A 19470-nucleotide genomic window follows, 5' to 3' on the forward strand; every position below is an offset into this window, starting at 1 on the left:
AATTCCACTAGATGGAGATATTTTATCACACCCATAAACACTGTGGCTGGTGTCGTTTAATAGGGGGATAAGCTTTTCCAAGCAAAATAGAGGAAGGGATTGTTTTGGATTGCTGCATCTTGTACAGTTTGTCTCTCTGTTAATGAATGTGCCAGTATGAGCAGCTTCAGAAGCTCTAAAGTATACACATCTACACCAGGGACTTTCCCTAATGGCAGCCCCCTGAAGTGCCTTGTAAGAGGGTTTAGAACAGGGATGGGGGACCCGTGCCTCCTCCAGATTTTGTCGCATCTGCCCCAGTCAGCATGGTCACTGAATGGTCAGGGGTGGCGGGAGTTATAGTCCAACACCATCAGGAGAGGCACAAGCTTCCCACCCCTGCTTTAGAGGCATGTGAGTGGGCAGGACTCTGGAACAGGAATGTGAGAAAGAGGCTGCATACACTTTACCGGCTTAAACCACTAAGTCTCCCCCTCCCTGTAACTTGGATAAAGCTGGTATCGGAGGGAGAAACGCATCAAATTGTGGTATTTCAGGAAAAACCATGACAGGACAGTTAAGAGGATAGGTGTGGATTATTGTTAATTTTGTGTGTATCCCCCCTCCCAAACCAGTGGTAAGGAGTGCCCTGGATGCAGAGTAAATGGGAAATTCTGTGGCATGAAAACATGGCATTGGGGCAATTTTCCCCCAGCATGTTTATGTTTATGAAAGCAATGATGTGTTCAGTGTATTGGTTGGCATAAAGCTTATATGAGGGCAGGCAAGGACAAGCATGCTAAGCTCTGCTCCTGCATTGCTATCTCTGTCACTCTCCACAATCTGGAATACGATTATCTAAGGTGGGGAGTCGCCACAAGTAGGAGGCAGCTTCCCACCTCACACTTCTCCCTCCAACTTGTGGAGGGGGGATGGAGACAGCGATGGGGTAGGGGAAGAGCTAAGTAAGCAAATCTGTACTCATCCTCTTTGCAGGTAGCATTTACACTAGAGCAGAATGCCTAAACACACACACACACACACACACACACACACACTTTTTGCTGTGCCCCAAGATTCTTGACAGCAGAGGACCTGAAACTCACCCATTGCAGTTAAGAATTTGTAATGGATTTGTTTATTATTCAAGCATTACTTTCTTAGGCTTGCAGCAGGAGCATTTTGAAGCATAAAGGAAAGTGTATAATGTAAATATTTTGTCGGTTTTTTCCACTGCCAATTTAAAAGAAAAGTGTGTTTTCATTTATAAATCATGGCCCAAGTGACTGTGCTTTCATGTGCATAAAAGCTGTTCAGGTAGGCAGAATAATGAAATATTCCTTGAAATTATCTCCTCTTTAAACTTCACTCTTCCATACATCACAATAATTTATTTGCAATAAATGGAAAACTATAACTAAATACAGTACTATAACTAAACACCCCTATTGTTCAGCCCAGACACTAAGGTCCAGCGCCTAGGGCCTTCTGGCGGTTCCCTCACTGACAGAAGTGAGGTTAAAGGGAACCAGACAGAGGGCCTTTTCGTGCCCACCCTGTGGAATGCCCTCTAATCAGATTTCAAGGAAATAAACAACTATCTGACTTTTAGAAGACATCTGAAGGCTGCCCTGTTTGGGGAAGATTTTAATGTTTGAAGTTTTCTTCTGTTTTTAATGTTCTGTTGAAAGCCGCCCAGAGTGACTGGGGAAACCCAGCCATATGGGCGGGGTAGAAATTAATAATAATAATAATAATAATAATAATAATAATAATAGCTTTGGTTTGCACATCACGGTAAACTACAGTAAGAAATAAACACGGCTTATTATGGTTTACTGTAGTTATTTCCTACTGTGGCATACCATGTCATGCAGACCAAAGATATTTGGTGACAGTTTGTGCAATGACTGCAAAAATTTACTTGGCTCTATGTTCTGCTACAAAAATCCAGGAAGATGGTCACTACCTCATAATGCTCTTAATATTGTTTAAATGTGTTGTTTAAAAAACTTATCCAAACCAGAAGAATGTACAAGCATGGTCTGAAATAAACATTCTGCAAACTGCATCAGTATAAGCACTGACTTATAAAAGGTCATATTTCCATTGCTAATTAATTTATTCCATCTTTCAGATTCAAGGACTAAAATCCAGTTCAGTATTTAGCTGTGATCATGAAAGGTAGGACACAGTGGATCCTTTAGTGAGTGAGTGGAAACCAATAAGCCAAGGGTTTCGGACAGGTGAGAAGCTGGACTGTCTAAAGTATCCTGCGTCTCTTCCTCAAGCTGTTTAGCTTACAGCAACTGATGGTGTGCTTCTCATGTCCACTTGCACCAGGAGCAGAAGTTGCTCTGAGTGTTAAGATTTCACATAAGAACTCTGCTGAATCAGAAAAGGCTGCTCTCTCAGTAGCCAAGCAGATGCTTATAGGAAGCTCACAAGCAGGACATGAGAGCAGCAGTATTCTCGCCACTTGTGATTACCAGAAACTGGTACAGTCGTACCTTGGAAGTCAAACAGAATCTGTTCCAGGAGTCCATTTGACTTCCAAAATGTTCAGAAACCAAAGTGTGGCTTCTGATTGGCTGCAGGAAGCTCCTGCAGCCAATCGGAAGCCATGGAAGCCCTGTCAGATGTTTGGCTTCCAAAAATAGTTCGCAAACCAGAACAGTCACTTCCAGGTTTGCAGCGTTCAGAACTAAGCTGTTCGAAAACCAAGGTATGACTGTATTAGGAATTATTCTGCCTCCAGTACTGGACGATGTACACAACCATCATGGCTAGTAGCCTTTAGTATCTTTATCCTCCATGAATTTGTCTTAATCACCTTTAAAGCCATTCCTGTGCATCTTTTGGGAGTGCTGCTGAAGGTACAAATCACTCAACAAATATTAATAAAGTCATGCGGTAACATAAAACTTACGAGCTGTTTAGTATCTGAAATTTTTCTCCTTTATGAAAACTTAAATCATCTTCTGTTCTTGCTTCATAATCATACAGAGCCACAAAAAGAGTTACACCTAAGAGACATAAAACGGCAGTTTACAAATTTGCTACGGCATGATAAGGGTAGGGGAAAATAGATGGCCAATAAATTCTGCCTTAAAAAAATAACAACACAGAATTTGGTTTTAAAATTGTTTTTTGTTCCACCTACTTCACGAAGTATTATCTTTGCAAACCAAAAACCAAAAACCTGTGCAAGACAGAGGACTATAATTATTCCTGTACTGCAGATAAGGGGTGTGTGTCTAAGGAAGAGATAGCAGTGGCTTTCCAAAGGCCACCTGTTGAGTTCATGGGTCATACAGGTGATATCTGAATGAGGGAATTCACATTTCAGTCTCTCAACCATCATGCCACACTGGATTGCATGTGCACTCAACAAAATTTTATTATTTATTTAAATGAGGTAAAGATAGGATAGAGACTTTGAAATCTGTGTAGCTATTGCCTGTAAGAGCTCTGGCTGCAAGTGTTATTGCCTGTAAGAGTTCTGGCCATGTACTCTGTGGAAAAGACTTCAGCACAAACAGCAGTAGGCAATGTGAATCACAAGGTCACCTGTTACAGACTGCAAGTATGAATGTTGCATAAGTATGAGAGCAGCATGTAAATTATGAGTGCAAGAAGTGTATATACGTGAGTGCTGAGAATGAGCAGCGTGAGGGGGCTCTGTGTGCACTGTGTGAGACAGTGAAGGGGGAATGGAGACAAAGAATATATTATACCCAAAGTCATATCTGACTTTATGCAGGCCTCCATTTTTGTGCTCTGCTTACATTGTGAATTATTATTATATTGTTAATTGTGTCCCATATGAGCAAGAATCATTTCATGTCTTCAGATCAGAGATGGGTGTTGCAAGAATGCAAATGATCCTCAATAAAAACTGATTTTTTTTGTACTGAAGAAACCTAATATGCTTTGAAAAAAGATTAAGTTATTCTAAATTATATACCTGTGCCTCCTCTTGTTCGCAGTGTGCCCGTATGTGATGAGGAATTTACACCACCGAAGACGGTCAGCCCCTGTCCACCGGCTGTGGGGAAGTTGTTGTAGTTTGGAATTGAAGTCACACCAAAATTTGGGTAATGTTGAGGGGTGGGATCTGTTCCATAGCGAAAACCTGAACTCTGGTTTAAACTGCCATCTCTCTCATCTGTCAGTTTTGTTGCTTCTTTATCCTTACATTGCACACAGCCCATTATCTAAAATCCTGCAGTAAACAAACAAACAAACAAACAAAAACTGCTTTCATTTTGATGTTTGATATACTTTATCAACATGATATGACACATAAACAGTTAATTCTACCAATCAGCAAATGCAGAATTATTTTCGGGATAAATCAGTATCAAGCACGCTAGAGGTGACATATCTCTTTTCTGGGACATGTCTAGAAAGCAACTTCTTGGACCTTCCATTTGGTGTTTGTGCTCCAACTGAGAAACATGGGTGGGCAGTAAAGAAGTTTCCTTTACAAGGCAATGTCCCCCTTTTTGCATTTCCAAAGTGTGATTCAAACATGGCTTATGCCAGTCCTTTGTTTGCTGTGATGTGAACAGCAAAAAGACAGACTATGGACCAACACAGGATAAAGTCTCCTACAATTCATAAAAAAACATCTTTGCACCCAATGATTTTAGCCTCTTGTTAACCGATCTCATAGGTATCTCTTCTGTAGTTCTCCTGTTACAAAGTATTGACGTTAAAAGGTAAAGGGGCCCCTGACCATTAGGTCCAGTCATGACTGACTCTGGGGTTGTGGTGCTCATCTCGCGTTATTGGCCAAAGGAGCCGGCGTACAGCTTCCAGGTCATGTGGTCAGCATGACAAAGCCACTTCTGGCGAACCAGAGCAACACATGGAAACACCGTTTACCTTCCCGCTGTAGCGGTACCTATTTATCTACTTGCACTTTGACGTGCTTTCGAACTGCTAGGTTGGCAGGAGCTGGGACCGAGCAATGGGAGCTCACCCCGTCGCGGGGATTCGAACCGACGACCTTCTGACTGGCAAGCCCTAGGCTCTGTGGTTTAACCCACAGTGCCACCCGCGTTTAATTGATGTTAAAGTGCCTTTAAAATTGTGTTGGCTTTCTGAAGTCATCTCACATCCTTTCTGAAGTCACTTCACATTACCACTGTGGAAAATATTGCTCATGAACCACTGTGCATTTGATTTCTGATTCTATAGTCTCAATTTCTCCCACCCCATTAAAAAAATTCCCCAACACTGAGCAAGCTGCAAGTAGAAAAGGCCACCAAGCTCTTCTGTTTGTTGTATTTGCTTTGACAAGAGATTTACTCATGCTCTAGTTGCCTGACCTGGGCAAACCCTAACCCCACACCAAGTGTCAGCTCAAGGTTCTGACCATCCTCAGCAGATTCTCTCTCTCTCTCTCTCTCTCTCTCTCTCTCTCTCTCTCTCTCTCTGGATCCCATGGCTACTCCAATAGTCCTCCTGCTCACACCACAATTCACCTATTCTCTACTACACTTTGGGATGGCAATGGCAGCTGCTCACCCTCAATATAGCCAAGGAGCTGGCAGCCATTTTTTGAGATAGTTGCACTTTTATGGTAGAGGCTGTTACCTTGGAAATAGCTGCTGGTTTATTGCATGTATAGTTCCTACATACATATACATGCTGCATTCAGCATTTACACTGCTTCACTTTCCACACACAGCATGATTCAGAATATACCACTCATGGAAGAGATCCCAACAAAAGAAGAGCGGCAGATGAAGTTAATGGACTATGCCAAGTTGGCGATACTAACCGGGAAATTTCGGAACCAGCAGGACCAGACCTTTTTGAAAGACTGGAATAAATTTACATTGCATTTGAGTGTCAATTGTAAACACTTGACATCATTAGTAGGGCTACAAGAAGTTTTGTATGGGTAGAGATATCAATTATTATCAATATGATGTTTAAATGTTGCATTTAAGATTTGGATTTAAGGGTAACAACAACAACAACAACAACAACATGCAATATCAGAGCATAATTAGGAAAACCATTAATTGAGGAGGAGGGAAGTCTCAGGCCAGGATGGCCAAGTGGTTTATATATATTATATGTAACATGGATGTTTTGTCATTTTTTTTATAAAATTCAATTTAAAAATTATATATATAAAAGAATATACCACTCATATGTAAGAGCTATATGGGAAAAATGGTGTGGTGTGGGTTTAATCCTCTATCCCTCCCCATGCAACCCCACCAGATGATTCTAATGGGGACAAATGTGGCACAATTTTGCATCATGCAACATACAGCCTTGCGGGTGTGTGTGTGTGCTCTAAGCATCTCCAGGGGCCAACTATAGCACACTGGCTCCTAGAGGCCTCCACACAGGATTGGAGAATAGCTGCACACTGTGATTTCAAACTGCACATATTGGAAAGGGCAGAATATGCTTTGGAGATCAGAATCCTAAAATAAAACAAACCTCCAAAATGAAACAAAAAAACCTCCGCACCCACATTTGGGCATATGAATTTATGTGGAATTTCTCTTCCACTAGGTTTAGCCCCCCATCTCTATTTAATAGTGCTTTATAGATATCTGAGCAATTTTCACAATCTGAATTGAGCAAGGATATACTTTATTACAGAGGAAGGGGAGGATATGGCCCTAATGTATTATTCACATGCTGAGCCAACAAAAAAGTGAATTATTACCTTCGAGGTGCCAAAAAGGGGGGGGGGGGAGAAAGAAAAAGGAAGAAAGCAGCTATTCAAGAAATGCAGGCCAACTAAACAAATAACAGAAAACTAGGCCAGCAATGAATAGGTACACAGGCCTTCCAAACTGTAAAAAAGAAGACGACCCAAACAAAGAGATTTTTATAAGAGGTAACAGTGACATCAACGCAACATATTTTAATGAATATATTTTAGTCAGTTTCTCCTCTCTCTCTCTCTCTCTAAGAAAATACATGCCAGGAAAGAGAGAGAGAGAGAGAGAGGTGGGGAGGAGCAGGCAGAAAAGTTTGATGGAGAGGTCATTTCCCTTTCTATTGTCCTCTTCAGCTTGGCTCCAGTGCCTGGGCAGTGCACGTATAAAAGCTGCTTGATTGCAGGACTGTGTGAGATGTGACAGAGGGTGTAACCTACATGTTTCTTTTCAAGCCAAGACTTTGAAAAGTTGTCCATTCCTTCTTGAAGACACTAGCTATGGATGATATCATTAGCCGCCTAGTTAAGTTTCAGGAGGAAGTACGTACAAGCACATTGCTGGACTTGATTCAAAAGGACTCCAGGGTTTTTGTAGATATTTTTAAATACATCCTCCATTCAGCAGTAGCACCACAGCTCTGAACAACCAGAGGGCAAGAATCTATTTTCCACTGTTATCACAAAGCATCTCAAATTCAAACCTGATCTGAATGGAGGTATTCATGGTTTGGTAGCGCTGAAAACATGCATGCTCAGGACAAGCGGTGATGATATCATTCAACAAAATCTGGAAACTATTTGTGCCAGACCCCTTGGAGATTTATGTTCAACACCACAAGCGGTAAACAAGATTTTAATATGGTTCTAATGGATGATGTATTTCTTCCTCAAATGTTTGGATTGCTGGGTCATAGGACCGTTTCAAAGTTTGCCATTACCGTTACCATAATTTCAGCAGCTTAATCTTGATCCACTTTCCCAAAGCAGTATTAGGAATTTTCTAAAGAAAGCTAAACGAAGTTTACAGGAATAATGAAACTTCAAGTGATAGAGCACAAATTTACCTTTCAAAATATTGCTCATTGTACAGAATCAACAATTCTACACTCACCAATGTGTTATTGAAGTCGCAACACTATACATCAGAAGTGGGGAACCTACTATACATTCCCCAATGGGCTCCATTAAACTCGATAGGGCTTACTTCTGAGGTGTTATGTATAAGAGCCACTATAAGGCTGAATCCCATAAGTAAGCCCCACAGTGGGACTTGATTTAGAGAAAACATGCATAAAATTACGCCACAAGTGTCATCCTTATGCATGAACATACAGTGAATATCTGTGGAAGGGATAGATAGTTAGGATCAAAGGCTCATCTAATTCTGTGAGTTGGAAGGAACCATGAGAGTCACCTAGTCCAAGCCCCCTGCAGTGCAGAAGTCTTTTGCCCAACGTGGGGCTCAAACCCATGTGACCAACAGATTGAGAGTCTCATGCTCTACTGACTGAGCTATCACAGCTGTTGAGAAGCTTTGTTCTGTTGATGTAAAGTTTATTAAACGTATCTTATGTCATTTGAAACAAGATGATCATTTGACTGACATGTTCCTGCTGGAAGCTAGAGGAATACATTGTATTGAAGGTAGAATAGAAGACAGAATAGTGTCAGTTAAATTGTCACTCCAGTCTAGAATCGGGGGTGGGGGTGGGGGTGGGGTTTGCTTGGAGAGGTTTCTGGCTTTATATGGGCAACGACCATTTTATGCTGGGGTTTTGTTCTGAGGCACCACACGTTTAAGTGAAACCGTGTATATTGGGAACACCATTGAAAAAGCCTAAAACACCCTCTAAACCTTTGAAAACCCTTGAAAACAACAAAAATCCACCAAATTCCATCACAATCACTCCTTCCAAACTGCCCTGTCCAAGCTCCAACTCTCCACAGGACTCAACAGTCAGTGCAAGGGCTCCTGAGATTGCACTTGCAAAGGCTTATGGGATTGCTTTCACACTGCTTTTGCCCTTTCTGCATTCTTTTAGGGCCACTTTTGCACTTTTTCTAGTCACCTCCAGGTTTGTGGTGACATGCACATGTTTGTGGCTATGTGTCACGCACATATTGAATGCATGTAAAACGGTTGTTGGCTGCACTGAGACTCAGTCATTAAAAGGGTGGCCAGTTTTAATTTGTCAATTAGTGGACAGTCTATTGTGTCTTATTGACTCATGTCAGTAAGAGGATGGAATTTCACCCAAATTTTAGTGACTGCATGGTGGGTCTTGTCTGATGTAAATAAAAGGCCAGGTTTTGTATTGGGTGGGTAGAGCAGCTCTTGGAGCTGAAGGAGGGGTGAGATTTAGGAAGGGGCCTGAGTGAGCTGGACTTAAGAGGCAGGCATCTGAAAGGTCTGTCATGTGTAGCCCTGAACTGGACACAGGCACCTTGGAGGATGGACTGAACCTCCCATTGACTTTGGGGAACATGCAGGATCCCATGTCATGAACCCTGGAACTTCTTATGAAGAAGGGTACTCCTCAAAAGGGAAGAGCTCTCTGAATACCCCTAAACAGCAGCAACTGCAATTAGGTGGGGGGTGGGGTGGAAAGAAAAGCTATATTAGCCCTTACTGTGAGCTTCCCAGTTGTGAAAAACACAGGCCCTTAACTCTGTTCAGCCTGACTTCTTGTTCCTGCCTCCTACACTGACTGACCGCTGCTAACCCCTTGCTTTTGAAATTTTGCCTACTTTTGGACTGCTTAATTTTGGCTTTGTCTCATGTCCCTGCTATTGGACCACATCCATGCTTGGCTTGCATCACTGTGCTTGACCTCAGCTTCTCCTCTGTGTTTTTGAATTGCCCTGATGCGACTACCAGACCAAGGTGGAACAGGGTAATGAAGATTCAACCCAGGAGCTGATAATATTGGGGGCAAAGAGATGAAAAAGGTCTGCTAACAAGAGAACAGAATTGTATGACAGGCCTCAAGAAAGAGCTCTGGGTAAGTAATAGTTGGTTGTTGTGAACCTGATGCTTGAAGGTTGAAGACCAAGGCTGCAATCTGTGAGCAGCCTGAAGGACTCCAGAATGAAGACCACGTTGGAGTCTCCATGTAAAGTCCTCTAGATGTATTAAGTTGTGTGTTAACTGGGGAAGGAGAGTGACAGGGTAATTGGCAAGGGTTCGGTTAGGGGATGGAAGTTTAATCTTATATACCAGTAGTCACCTCCTTAAAGGGACAGTAATTCTGTTGCTTATGCAGTGCCATTTATTCAAATGCTTGCAATTCTTCATGTACTTGGGTTGTTGTGTACAATATGGCAGGTGTATAACAGATGAAAATATTAAAAATACAGCTTTGATTTGGGAACTTGCGTAAGCAGAATGGTTCAGAAGGGGAAAAGCAATTTTTAAGACTCTTTTGATATTGCTAAATGGGCTAGAAACCGTTAAATAAATTTTTGTAAACTCTTGCCCTTGCTTTCCTCCCACTCACTGTGGTCATCAGTTTTGCATGGAAGAGACAAGAACTGCCAAATAAACAGACTGTGCTGTTTTCATTGGGTATTGGTGCCTCCAAAAGAGGTGATTCTCAAATCTTTCCAGACACCCACCCCGCCTCCTGTAATCTGTGCAATGTTGTGAAAGCAGGCACCTAAAGGAAAAGCCCACATAAAACATTCTGTTCATGGGTAAATTATACTGTCAGCTGTTCCATATGTTCATAACTCTCCAGCTACTGAGTAGCTCCATTCACACATAACAGCCCCTAACAGAGACAACATAGATAGAAACACAAAACTAGAACTCCAAATGCAATGCAGAGCAGAACACTGAACAGGTATACCCAGTTGCTGACTACGCATTAAGTCACATTCAACTACAATGCAAAACACATTAAGGAATTAAATGGCAAAAGTGAGCAAAAACCTGCCAAGTATGCAGATAACTGTTATCCATTTTAGAGATGGAAATAGTAAGGCAGACACAACTTGCTTAAGCAAGGCTTTGAGCACCCAGACACAAGCCATTGACCTGCCTGGTGACCAATAAAGGCAAATTAATAAATGGACCTCTAAAGTGTTTTTTTTAATCTTTACTTTTTGATTTTTTAAAATCTGCACAGAGCTCCAAGTCTAACCAGAGCAGCAGTACTAGAGTGATAATTTATCTGCCTTCACTATTTTACCCAGACTAAATCATTTCCTCACACTGTTATAATTTTTAAAGGCACAATTCCCTCAGCATCAGGCATCCTTTTTTAGTTCAATATTTTAAAACATTCTGAGCAGTTTATTCCAAATAAGGTTTCCAATTCCATTGTCTGCACATCCTATTTTCTGTATATCATCCCCCTCTCCCTCCAATTCTCTAATAAAAAATGAGTCACAGAGAAAACAAAGAGAGGTACGTAGGTATTGCAGGCTTTCTACTCCTCTTGGATAAATAAATGCCTTGCCTGCTTCATCATGCCTTTGAATCAGAGTGTACTCTTAATATATATATTCCAATCATTTTCTGCTTAGCCCAGAATGTAGAGAGGCATCCTAGTGGTATGTTACAGAAAGATAAATTCATGTCAATTCTGCCTTCTATCCACAGGGACCTCATTCCATTTTTAATGCAAAGTATTTTATTCCTTGACCCAGTGGGAAGAAGCATCTGAAATCACTAATATTTGATGAAGTCCAGACAGGTATAACAGCAAACAACATTCCAGGCAATACTGTGATGTTTCCTGCTTATTTTCCATGATGGAAATAAAAAAAGAAAAGTGAGAAGAGGAAGAAGAAAATGCTGATCTCAAAGTCATGTGGTCTTTTCTGCTGCATAGAGATGGGAAAATGAGGCAGAAATTAAGTGACTTGCCAAAGTGTAAGGTCTGATCCAGAACCAAGCAAAAAGCATAATGTGCCAAGTGGGAGGTATGCCTGTTTAATTGTGTCAGTAGTATAACATCTGTGTTGCTAATGCCAGATTTCTTTACTGGGAAGGGATAGGCCCTGCTTTAATTAGGATCTATTACCCAATACTTTTAATTCTCTCTTTCTTCAGTGATAAACAAATTTTTATTTCAACATTTTTCATACTAACACTAGGATTGTTATTTTTTAATACTATTTTGTAACTTTTTTGTTACCTCAGGAACTGAGGCGGTTTCAGCCAGGGGCTCACGGGCTGGGACAACGCAGCTTGTTTGCACAGTTCAGCTGGGAATCGGGAAGGTTCCCCTTCCCCAGCTGAGAAAGCCCTGGCGCTCCCCCCCCCCGCTCACGGGTGAGCGGGCAACCACCAACCGTGCTCCCCCCAGCTGAGCAGTTTCACGGAGCCTCCACTCCGCCGTCGGCTCACGGGAGCCAGTCCTGGGCAGGGAGCTCCTTTAACTGCTTGGCTGAGGTAAGGGCAGCTGCACACTCCTCAGTCGAGCAGTTCAAAGATGCAGAAGGAGGAATAAGCTATATTGGCGCCTCATACTGGTCCTGGGCGATATATCGATATATCGCCCAGGCCTAGTATGTAAGAGAAAGCCGCTTCTGGCGAACCAGAGCAGCAAACGGAAACACCGTTTACCTTCCCGCTGTAGCGATACCTATTTATCTACTTGCACTTTGACATGCTTTCGAACTGCTAGGTTGGCAGGAGCTGGGACCGAGCACCATCATGGGGATTCGAACCGCCGACCTTCTGATCGGCAAGCCCTAGGCTCTGTGGTTTAACCCACAGCGCCACCCGCATCCCCTCTCACCTCTACCTGCTATAGAAATAGCACATGAAAAGACGTCCTTGTTGCCCACAGAAGACAATTTCCTGGCATTTGTCAAGAAGGAACAGAAAAGAAAGAAAGAAAGAAAGGAAGGAAGAAAGGAAGAAAGAAAGACTTATCTATTGTACCATGTCAAGTATGCCCTTTCCTCGTTTTCTTTTATGCTTCTCTCAGTTGCTACTTTCCATATCTATGTTACATGGAACAAATTTACGGTTATGTTGTGTCATTTCACAGCATTTATTCAGCCCCTAATTGGCACTGATGTTTACAGCTAGTATGGACAGAGCAAGACAACAGCAATGTTACAATTATGGATGTGTTGCCTTTGCTCTGGTGTTGGTGGAGTGGGGAGAAGGACACACACTAGAAATAAACCCACACAATCACCTTTTCCTGTTAACAAAACTGCCCCTCTCCAGAACAAATGCTGTAGCTTATGAGCTATCCTTCATTTTATATGTACAGATAAGCCTCACAGAAAGAAGCTGATGGAAGGAAACCGAAGAAACCAAAGTAGAGCACTCCATGGGATGAAAATCCACTAGTATTTTGGGTGATGCAGTGATCAAGAATAAGAAGAATTATCTTGCAGACCATCATCAAAAGTCATCTTCTTTCTTTTGGCATTCTGAGAACCATTGAGGTAGTACTTTAAAACAACAACAACTCACCAAAAACAACCTTAGGATATATTCACCACTAGCTGAAAAGGAACAGGAAAGTCAGTGTTCCATCTGGACAGCAGTAGCAAAAACTGACTTCACTTGCTGTGCTTGTTTAAGGAACAGTCGCTGTGGTGGAACTGGCAGGATGCCCATGAGTCAGGGGGTCACCTGGCAAATCCACAAGAAAACACATTAGCACAAAGTGGCTGTTTGAGCAGGCGTAATCAAAAACTCTCCAATGCAGGAAATGAAAGAGAAGGAGGCTCACCTCCAAGCTCCCAACAAAAGGCCACTTTGCCAACTCTTCCCATTTTGAACAGAGTTTCATTGCCAGATAATTCTATGAGTGTTAGGGCCTCCCTTTTTTGTTTTGTTTTGTTAATAGTGAATTCTTTTTCCATTCTCTTTGCTTGTACCAGTTTCAGTCAAAGAAAAGAGCAGTGTTCAGTTGGAAGGAGAGTAATTTCAGCAAACTTGTTTAAGCAAGCACCATTGAAATCCATCTGCAAGACAGGCAGATTCTGTCATTTCCCCGGAAATCTATTTATATTTTATAAAAAGAACTTATGCAACCTTTATATCATGGAGCACTAATTAGTATAAGCTACGGAGTAGGTCTGTTTTATTTTTAAAGAGTGGAGGCTTACTCTTCTTTGAAGCAGAAATATATAAATTGTAAAGATGTATTATTTTCTTTTTCAAATTCATACTTTTATTAAGTTATGCCCTTAGTTTTAGAAGGTCACTTTGATTTGCCCAATCATATTTATTGTGCACTAAAAAGGGAAGTTTAATGGAAGATTCAAAAGACACACCTTTGTACCCTTTCACACTGCTTTCACAAAAGTTTAAAGCTTTTTGTACTCTTTAAAAGGAGGGAATTATCTTGGTCACTTTTTTCCACACACACCCCCAATGAAGATACTAAGAATGAGGAGAAAATGCCACTGTGAGCCTCTCTGTGCAGTCTCATTACTTCTCTGTGAAAAATACAGCTGCTCCACATGATTCCTTACCACTAACTCTCAACTATTTACATTTATATGCCACTCTTAGTTACCAAAGTAGCTTATTACAGATTACTGTATAAACAAATGCAAATCAATGATGCATTATCATTTCAGAATAAAGGTAAAGGGACCCCTGACCATTAGGTCCAGTCGTGACCGACTCTGGGGTTGTGGCGCTCATCTCACGTTATTGGCCGAGGGAGCCGGCGTACAGCTTCCAGGTCATGTGGCCAGCATGACAAAGCCACTTCTGGAGAACCAGAGCAGCACACAGAAACGTGTGCACAGAATAGACTGCAATAAAACAAGTGAGAGACAAAATACAAAACCAGAAAAATTGCAAATTCCTGGCAAAAATAAGGCTTTAAGTGCCCTTCTAAACAGTCAATAGTCATTTCCATGGGGCATTTAGCAGCTCCAGGATACGACTTTCTTTGGGAAAATGTTATCTAGGGGCCATCATGGCAAGTGTCAATCCCCTTTGCTCTATGCATCGGTTAAGAGAGTGGAGGAGGAGGAGCTGATGTAGTTACAAGCAGGAGTGATGGAACAATTAGCAATGAGGAGTACATAGTACTAGCAGTGCACTTGTGCTATTTGGCTTTTCCATTCACTTATATGGGGTGTATAACTTACAATACATGTGTTCAGATCATGCTTTCACCATTTGGTCCACTAACTCATCAGTCAGATTAGAAAGATGCCTGCAATTAATTGAACTGAAAGTTTTGTTTCTTAAAACTGTTTTAAACCAGTTTTACAAAAACCAGAGCTGATAAGTGCCATAGTGTCACAGGGGAACTTCTTCTTTCCCTCAGAAGTGGATGCCTGTTTCAACACGTGCAGCAAAATATATACACCTGAGAGGTCTAAAACAGTAATCTTTTCATATGTTAGTTACTTGGTACTCCAACTGCTACTAAGGACGATAATGAAAGCATTTTGTCAACATTTTATAGGGTATAGGGTATAATGGACTTTACCCATTTATAATAACAAAATATTTGAAGCTCCAGTGGCCTGTTTGGATGTGTATGAATATGTAGTAAAATGTACTTCACCCTGCAGGTTTATTCTCCTGAAACTCAATTCACTGTTATGAGCTTAAAGACAAAAATGACTTATAACAATGAGCTGGCTCCATTTTAAACTCTAGGGAGCAAGTAAGTTTAGGAAAAGAGGAACTGTTTAAACCTCTTTGATATGAATCTTTGTCTAGAATATAAAAAAACTAAGGAAAAGATTCACATTATCTTTATGTATTATGATATAATATGCACAAATGTATCCTTTTGAATACTTTTTAAAGTACAAGCTTTGCTGGTTTTTGTTCTCTGCAATTGTTTACACTGCAAAAAGAAGCAAAAAAAAAAGATACGCTTCTTCTTCTTTTTTGGTGTGTGTGTGTGTGTGTGTGTGTGTGTGTGTGTGTGTGTGTGTGTAATTTCTTAGCATGCTGGAACTCCAAAGAAACTGGACTTTTAAACATAGCAACATTGGGAAGGAAATACCATGGGAATAGCTCCATGTTAAATATGTAAAAATTGTTAAATAAGCAGAAACATTTACATGCTGGTGACAGCAGATGGACAGCACTTTGAATTGTGCCCAGAAACAGACTGGTAGCTAGTGCAGCTTTTTCTAATAAGGGAGTTTTCTGCTCCCTGTAACCAGCCCCAGTCAGCAATCTGGCTGTAGCTCTTTGAGCCAGTTGAAGTTTGTGAGTGCTTTTCAAAGGAAGCCCCACATAGAGCGTGTTGCAGGGGCCATTGCTTTACTAGTCTTAAACATCATTGGTTGTGCTATATAACCTGTGAAGAATGCAAAGTTAAAGTTTGGGCAGATTTGGACTTAAGTGCATGTCTGATTTTCTCAGGTGGGATAGAAATTGCAAGCTTGAAGAACTCTTGAAGGAAGGGCCTTTTGTTATAGGAGTCACCCTCTCTGGCAATCCATCCATCAGCATGTGCATTTAGTGAGCTTTAAGGACACAGTGCAGGCTTTTGTGCTCCTTTACATGGGACCACAGCCAGGGACTTTAGTCCCATCAATGAGTGTATGGGTGGGTAGTGGCTGAGTTGGAAAGAGGGGAGTTGTTTGGCCCCATGGCAGCTGCTGTCTTTAGCTCATTTTGATTCCTGGAAAAAATCCCAGGCAGCACAGTGCAAGGAGCAGCAACTATAAACTCTATTAAAAGAAAGGGGGAAAAACCCTGAATAAGTGGGAATGTACTTTATCTAGAAGCTGAACCATGTATTTCAGCTTCCAGGGTTAAATGAAGTATAATGTCAGCTGTCTAAAGGTTTATTTGCTAATAGAATTTTCTATATGGATTGACTGAACCTCCAAGAAAATGTAATTTGGAATCTCACCCCCCGTCCCTATTATCCAATATATATTACTCTTCCAATTTCTTAATTTACCTGGATTTTATGCAAGGAGGCAGATATTTTGGATTTACAAATCATTTTATAAATACTTTTTGCCCCTTAAAAGGGCCCCCCAAGTGACTCCCATGAATACATAGTAAGAATCAGAGTTGTACTATAGATGTTCAAAAGCATACTAATAACTTAATGGATCCAAAAATAGAGTTTGGCCCTTGCATTATGCCTGTGGTAAAGTAGTGGCAGCAGCACTGATCCTTCCTACACTGCCAGGGATAATATGAAGAGCTCCCGATGTGGGCTGCATATGCACCATACATTTAAAGCACCCCCTGAATCCTGGGACCTGTAGTTTATCCCTCACAGAGCTGCATGCCTGAGTACCCTTAGCAAACTACAGTTCCCAGGATTCTTGGGTGTGTGTGGCTTAAATGTATGGTGTGTACATAGCCCATGTAAGAAGAGTATTCTTCCTATGCTTGGGGTTAAGTCCCTATGTGAACTCCTGCTGCATGGTCATGGGATTCCCATGTCACCTGACTGCATGGGAAGGAATGGCACTGCGGCAACTCCTACAGTGCCAGAGTAAGGCAAGAGAAGTCAGCCCTGGTGCCGTCCTGAGTAATCCATTCACACACCCATCAGCTGATTATTTTGCTCAATCCCTATGCTTGCATATCTTTCTGCATTCCAGGCGAAGAACCTACCAAAATGTATTCTACAGCAAAAAATAAATAAATCATAGATGATACACCCTCTTAACCTTTTGGTTAGTGTTTACATGGATTAAAGCAGGGGTCAGCAAACCTTTTCAGCAGGGGGCCGGTCCACTATCCCTCAGACCTTGTGGGGGGGGCCAGACTATATTTTGAAAAGAAAAAATGAACCAATTCCTATGCCCCACAAATAACCCAGAGATGCATTTTAAATAAAAGGACACATTCTACTCATGCAAAAACATGCTGATTCCCAGATCGTCCGCAGGCTGGGTTTAGAAGGCGATTGGGCCGGATCCGGCCCCCGGGCCTTAGTTTGCCTACCCATGGATTAAAGCCTGCATTTTACCACTGCAACAAGAGCTAGGTTGTCCACCTAGTAAAACTAATTAGTATTAATGTATACTTTAATGTCTTAAGGCATTAAACACATTCAATTTTAATAGTGACCTATCAATACGTATCTCATTGCTTTGCATAGCTTCAAAGAATTACAGGAACTATAATTTGTTACGGGTACTGGGAATTGTAGCTCCATGACAGGGAAACTACAAGTCCCAGGATTCTTTCAGAAAACTCATGTGTTTTAAATGTACACATTGGATGTGTTTTAAATGTTTGGTGTGGATCTTCCTTTAGTAATTTTAATTACATATTCAGTTAAAAATGTATAAAACAATGGATTACTAAAAGTTGTAAAGAAAAGCAAACTACAAAAGGCAGCTGTGTGTATACACACATTCCCAACACAACTTCTAACATTTCTTTACACTTGCTATGGCTTTTTTTTATAACTCTCATGTCATGTCTAAACAAAATTCAAATGACTAAGCAATGCAGCATGTTTCTGCTGTTCAGCTCCTTCAGAACTACTTAGCAGAAATCAGTGGTTCTGGTCTCAGTTTTTTCCACTGCATGTTGCAAAAACTTTACTCACAGAGTCTGGCTTCCCAATCACTTTTTCCTTATAACTGCTTCTTCCTTATAACTGCTTCTTATTAATAGATGGTACATGGGGGCTAATGCCCACATTGGTTATTAACAGCAACTGAGTACAAAATGCTACCTAAGCAGCCACTGTACTTTCACCCATATTTATGAACTCTCAAAGTGCCCATGAACTAGGTCAAACAGCTTTCCATCTTTGCCCATTATGAAAAATTATGAATTGTTGATGTGATTCAAGGTAGTCACTAAGAGCTCATCCAGACTTCTGTTTGTCCCTTGATTTCCAGTCACAGGTCTGAGAAGTTCTTCTTTCATCTTGCCACTTTTCCTGGGAAAACAAATGCCAATCGGGTTTTCTGCGGATTGACGTTTGTTCCGATTCAGCAGTAAAGAGCAGGTATTCCTGGGGAAAGCGGCAGGAAAAGACTAAAATCTATCAGACCTGTGACTAGAAATCAAGGGACAAACAGAAGTATGGATGAGCCAGCACAAGACAGAAGAAACTGTCAAAAATATGCACTTTAGCTTATACAGAAACAAAATTAAATTTCTGAAACTGAATTCTCCTTTGCTCAGCTAACTTGCCTTCAGTCCAAAACTTCCAGGGCAGTTTGTATTAAGGACAGTTTGGATTTGGGGGAGGCTGCTTCTCAGAATATGTACATACACACACATGGTCTCCATGTATTCAATCTGCTAAATTCAATCTGCCTTCTTAACAGTAATTAAAGCATTAATAGGATTGCTCAGTAGATTAATTCATTAAGTTTAGATTTAGAAGGTAGAGTCTTAGCCAGATCTTAATCAGATTTGTCACCACCATGCTTAAGATAGTTTCCCAAATAATACATTGTTTGTATGTCAATTAATCTTAATTGTAACATATTTTTATTTGTTTCCATCTTTAAACTGTTTAACATGGTTGCATTGAGATATATCTTTGTCTATATCAGAGCATATGTCATGCAACAATTACATAAAATTAAAAATATAGCAACAATAAACACTCAGATAAACATTTCTGAATATATTAACAAAGTTGTGTCAAAGTATATAGCTCAGTCAGTGGAGCGTGAAACTCTTATCATCTAATACTATAAAAAAATTAAAACCATAAAAACTTCACTCAACATTTTACACACACACATTTCAGAATGCACAGGACAAGAGTCAAGGAATAACAGATAATCAGCTATATTCACTACATTCAAAGACTTCTAAGCAATTGGGTCATTTTCTTAACAGTGCAATTCTTAGTGGGGGGAACAAATGCAGTTATACCTGGAGAGGGTTCCACACT

At 40.9% G+C, this 19470-nt stretch overlaps 1 protein-coding gene across 27 annotated transcripts in view; it reads right to left on the reverse strand.

Moving 5' to 3' along the window:
- FYN (FYN proto-oncogene, Src family tyrosine kinase) overlaps positions 1-19470 on the reverse strand; it is a 120099-nt gene that overhangs the window by 31380 nt on the left and 69249 nt on the right. For 25 of the 27 annotated variants that reach the window (XM_035109094.3, XM_035109105.3, XM_035109106.3 and 22 more), the window contains 2 exons: positions 3947-4204; positions 2909-3005 (listed from right to left, as the gene is read on the reverse strand). In XM_035109094.3, the coding sequence (XP_034964985.1) occupies positions 2909-3005; positions 3947-4193 (344 nt within the window). In that variant the 5' untranslated portion in view covers positions 4194-4204. Of the gene's footprint in view, positions 1-2908; positions 3006-3946; positions 4205-13115; positions 13278-19470 lie in introns of those variants that run through there. The other 2 variants (XM_088667259.1, XM_088667249.1) reach the window with 1 other exon arrangement.

Source organism: Zootoca vivipara, chromosome 3, assembly GCF_965207765.1.
Source record: "Zootoca vivipara chromosome 3, rZooViv2.hap1.1, whole genome shotgun sequence".
NCBI classification, from domain to species: Eukaryota; Metazoa; Chordata; class Lepidosauria; order Squamata; family Lacertidae; genus Zootoca; species Zootoca vivipara.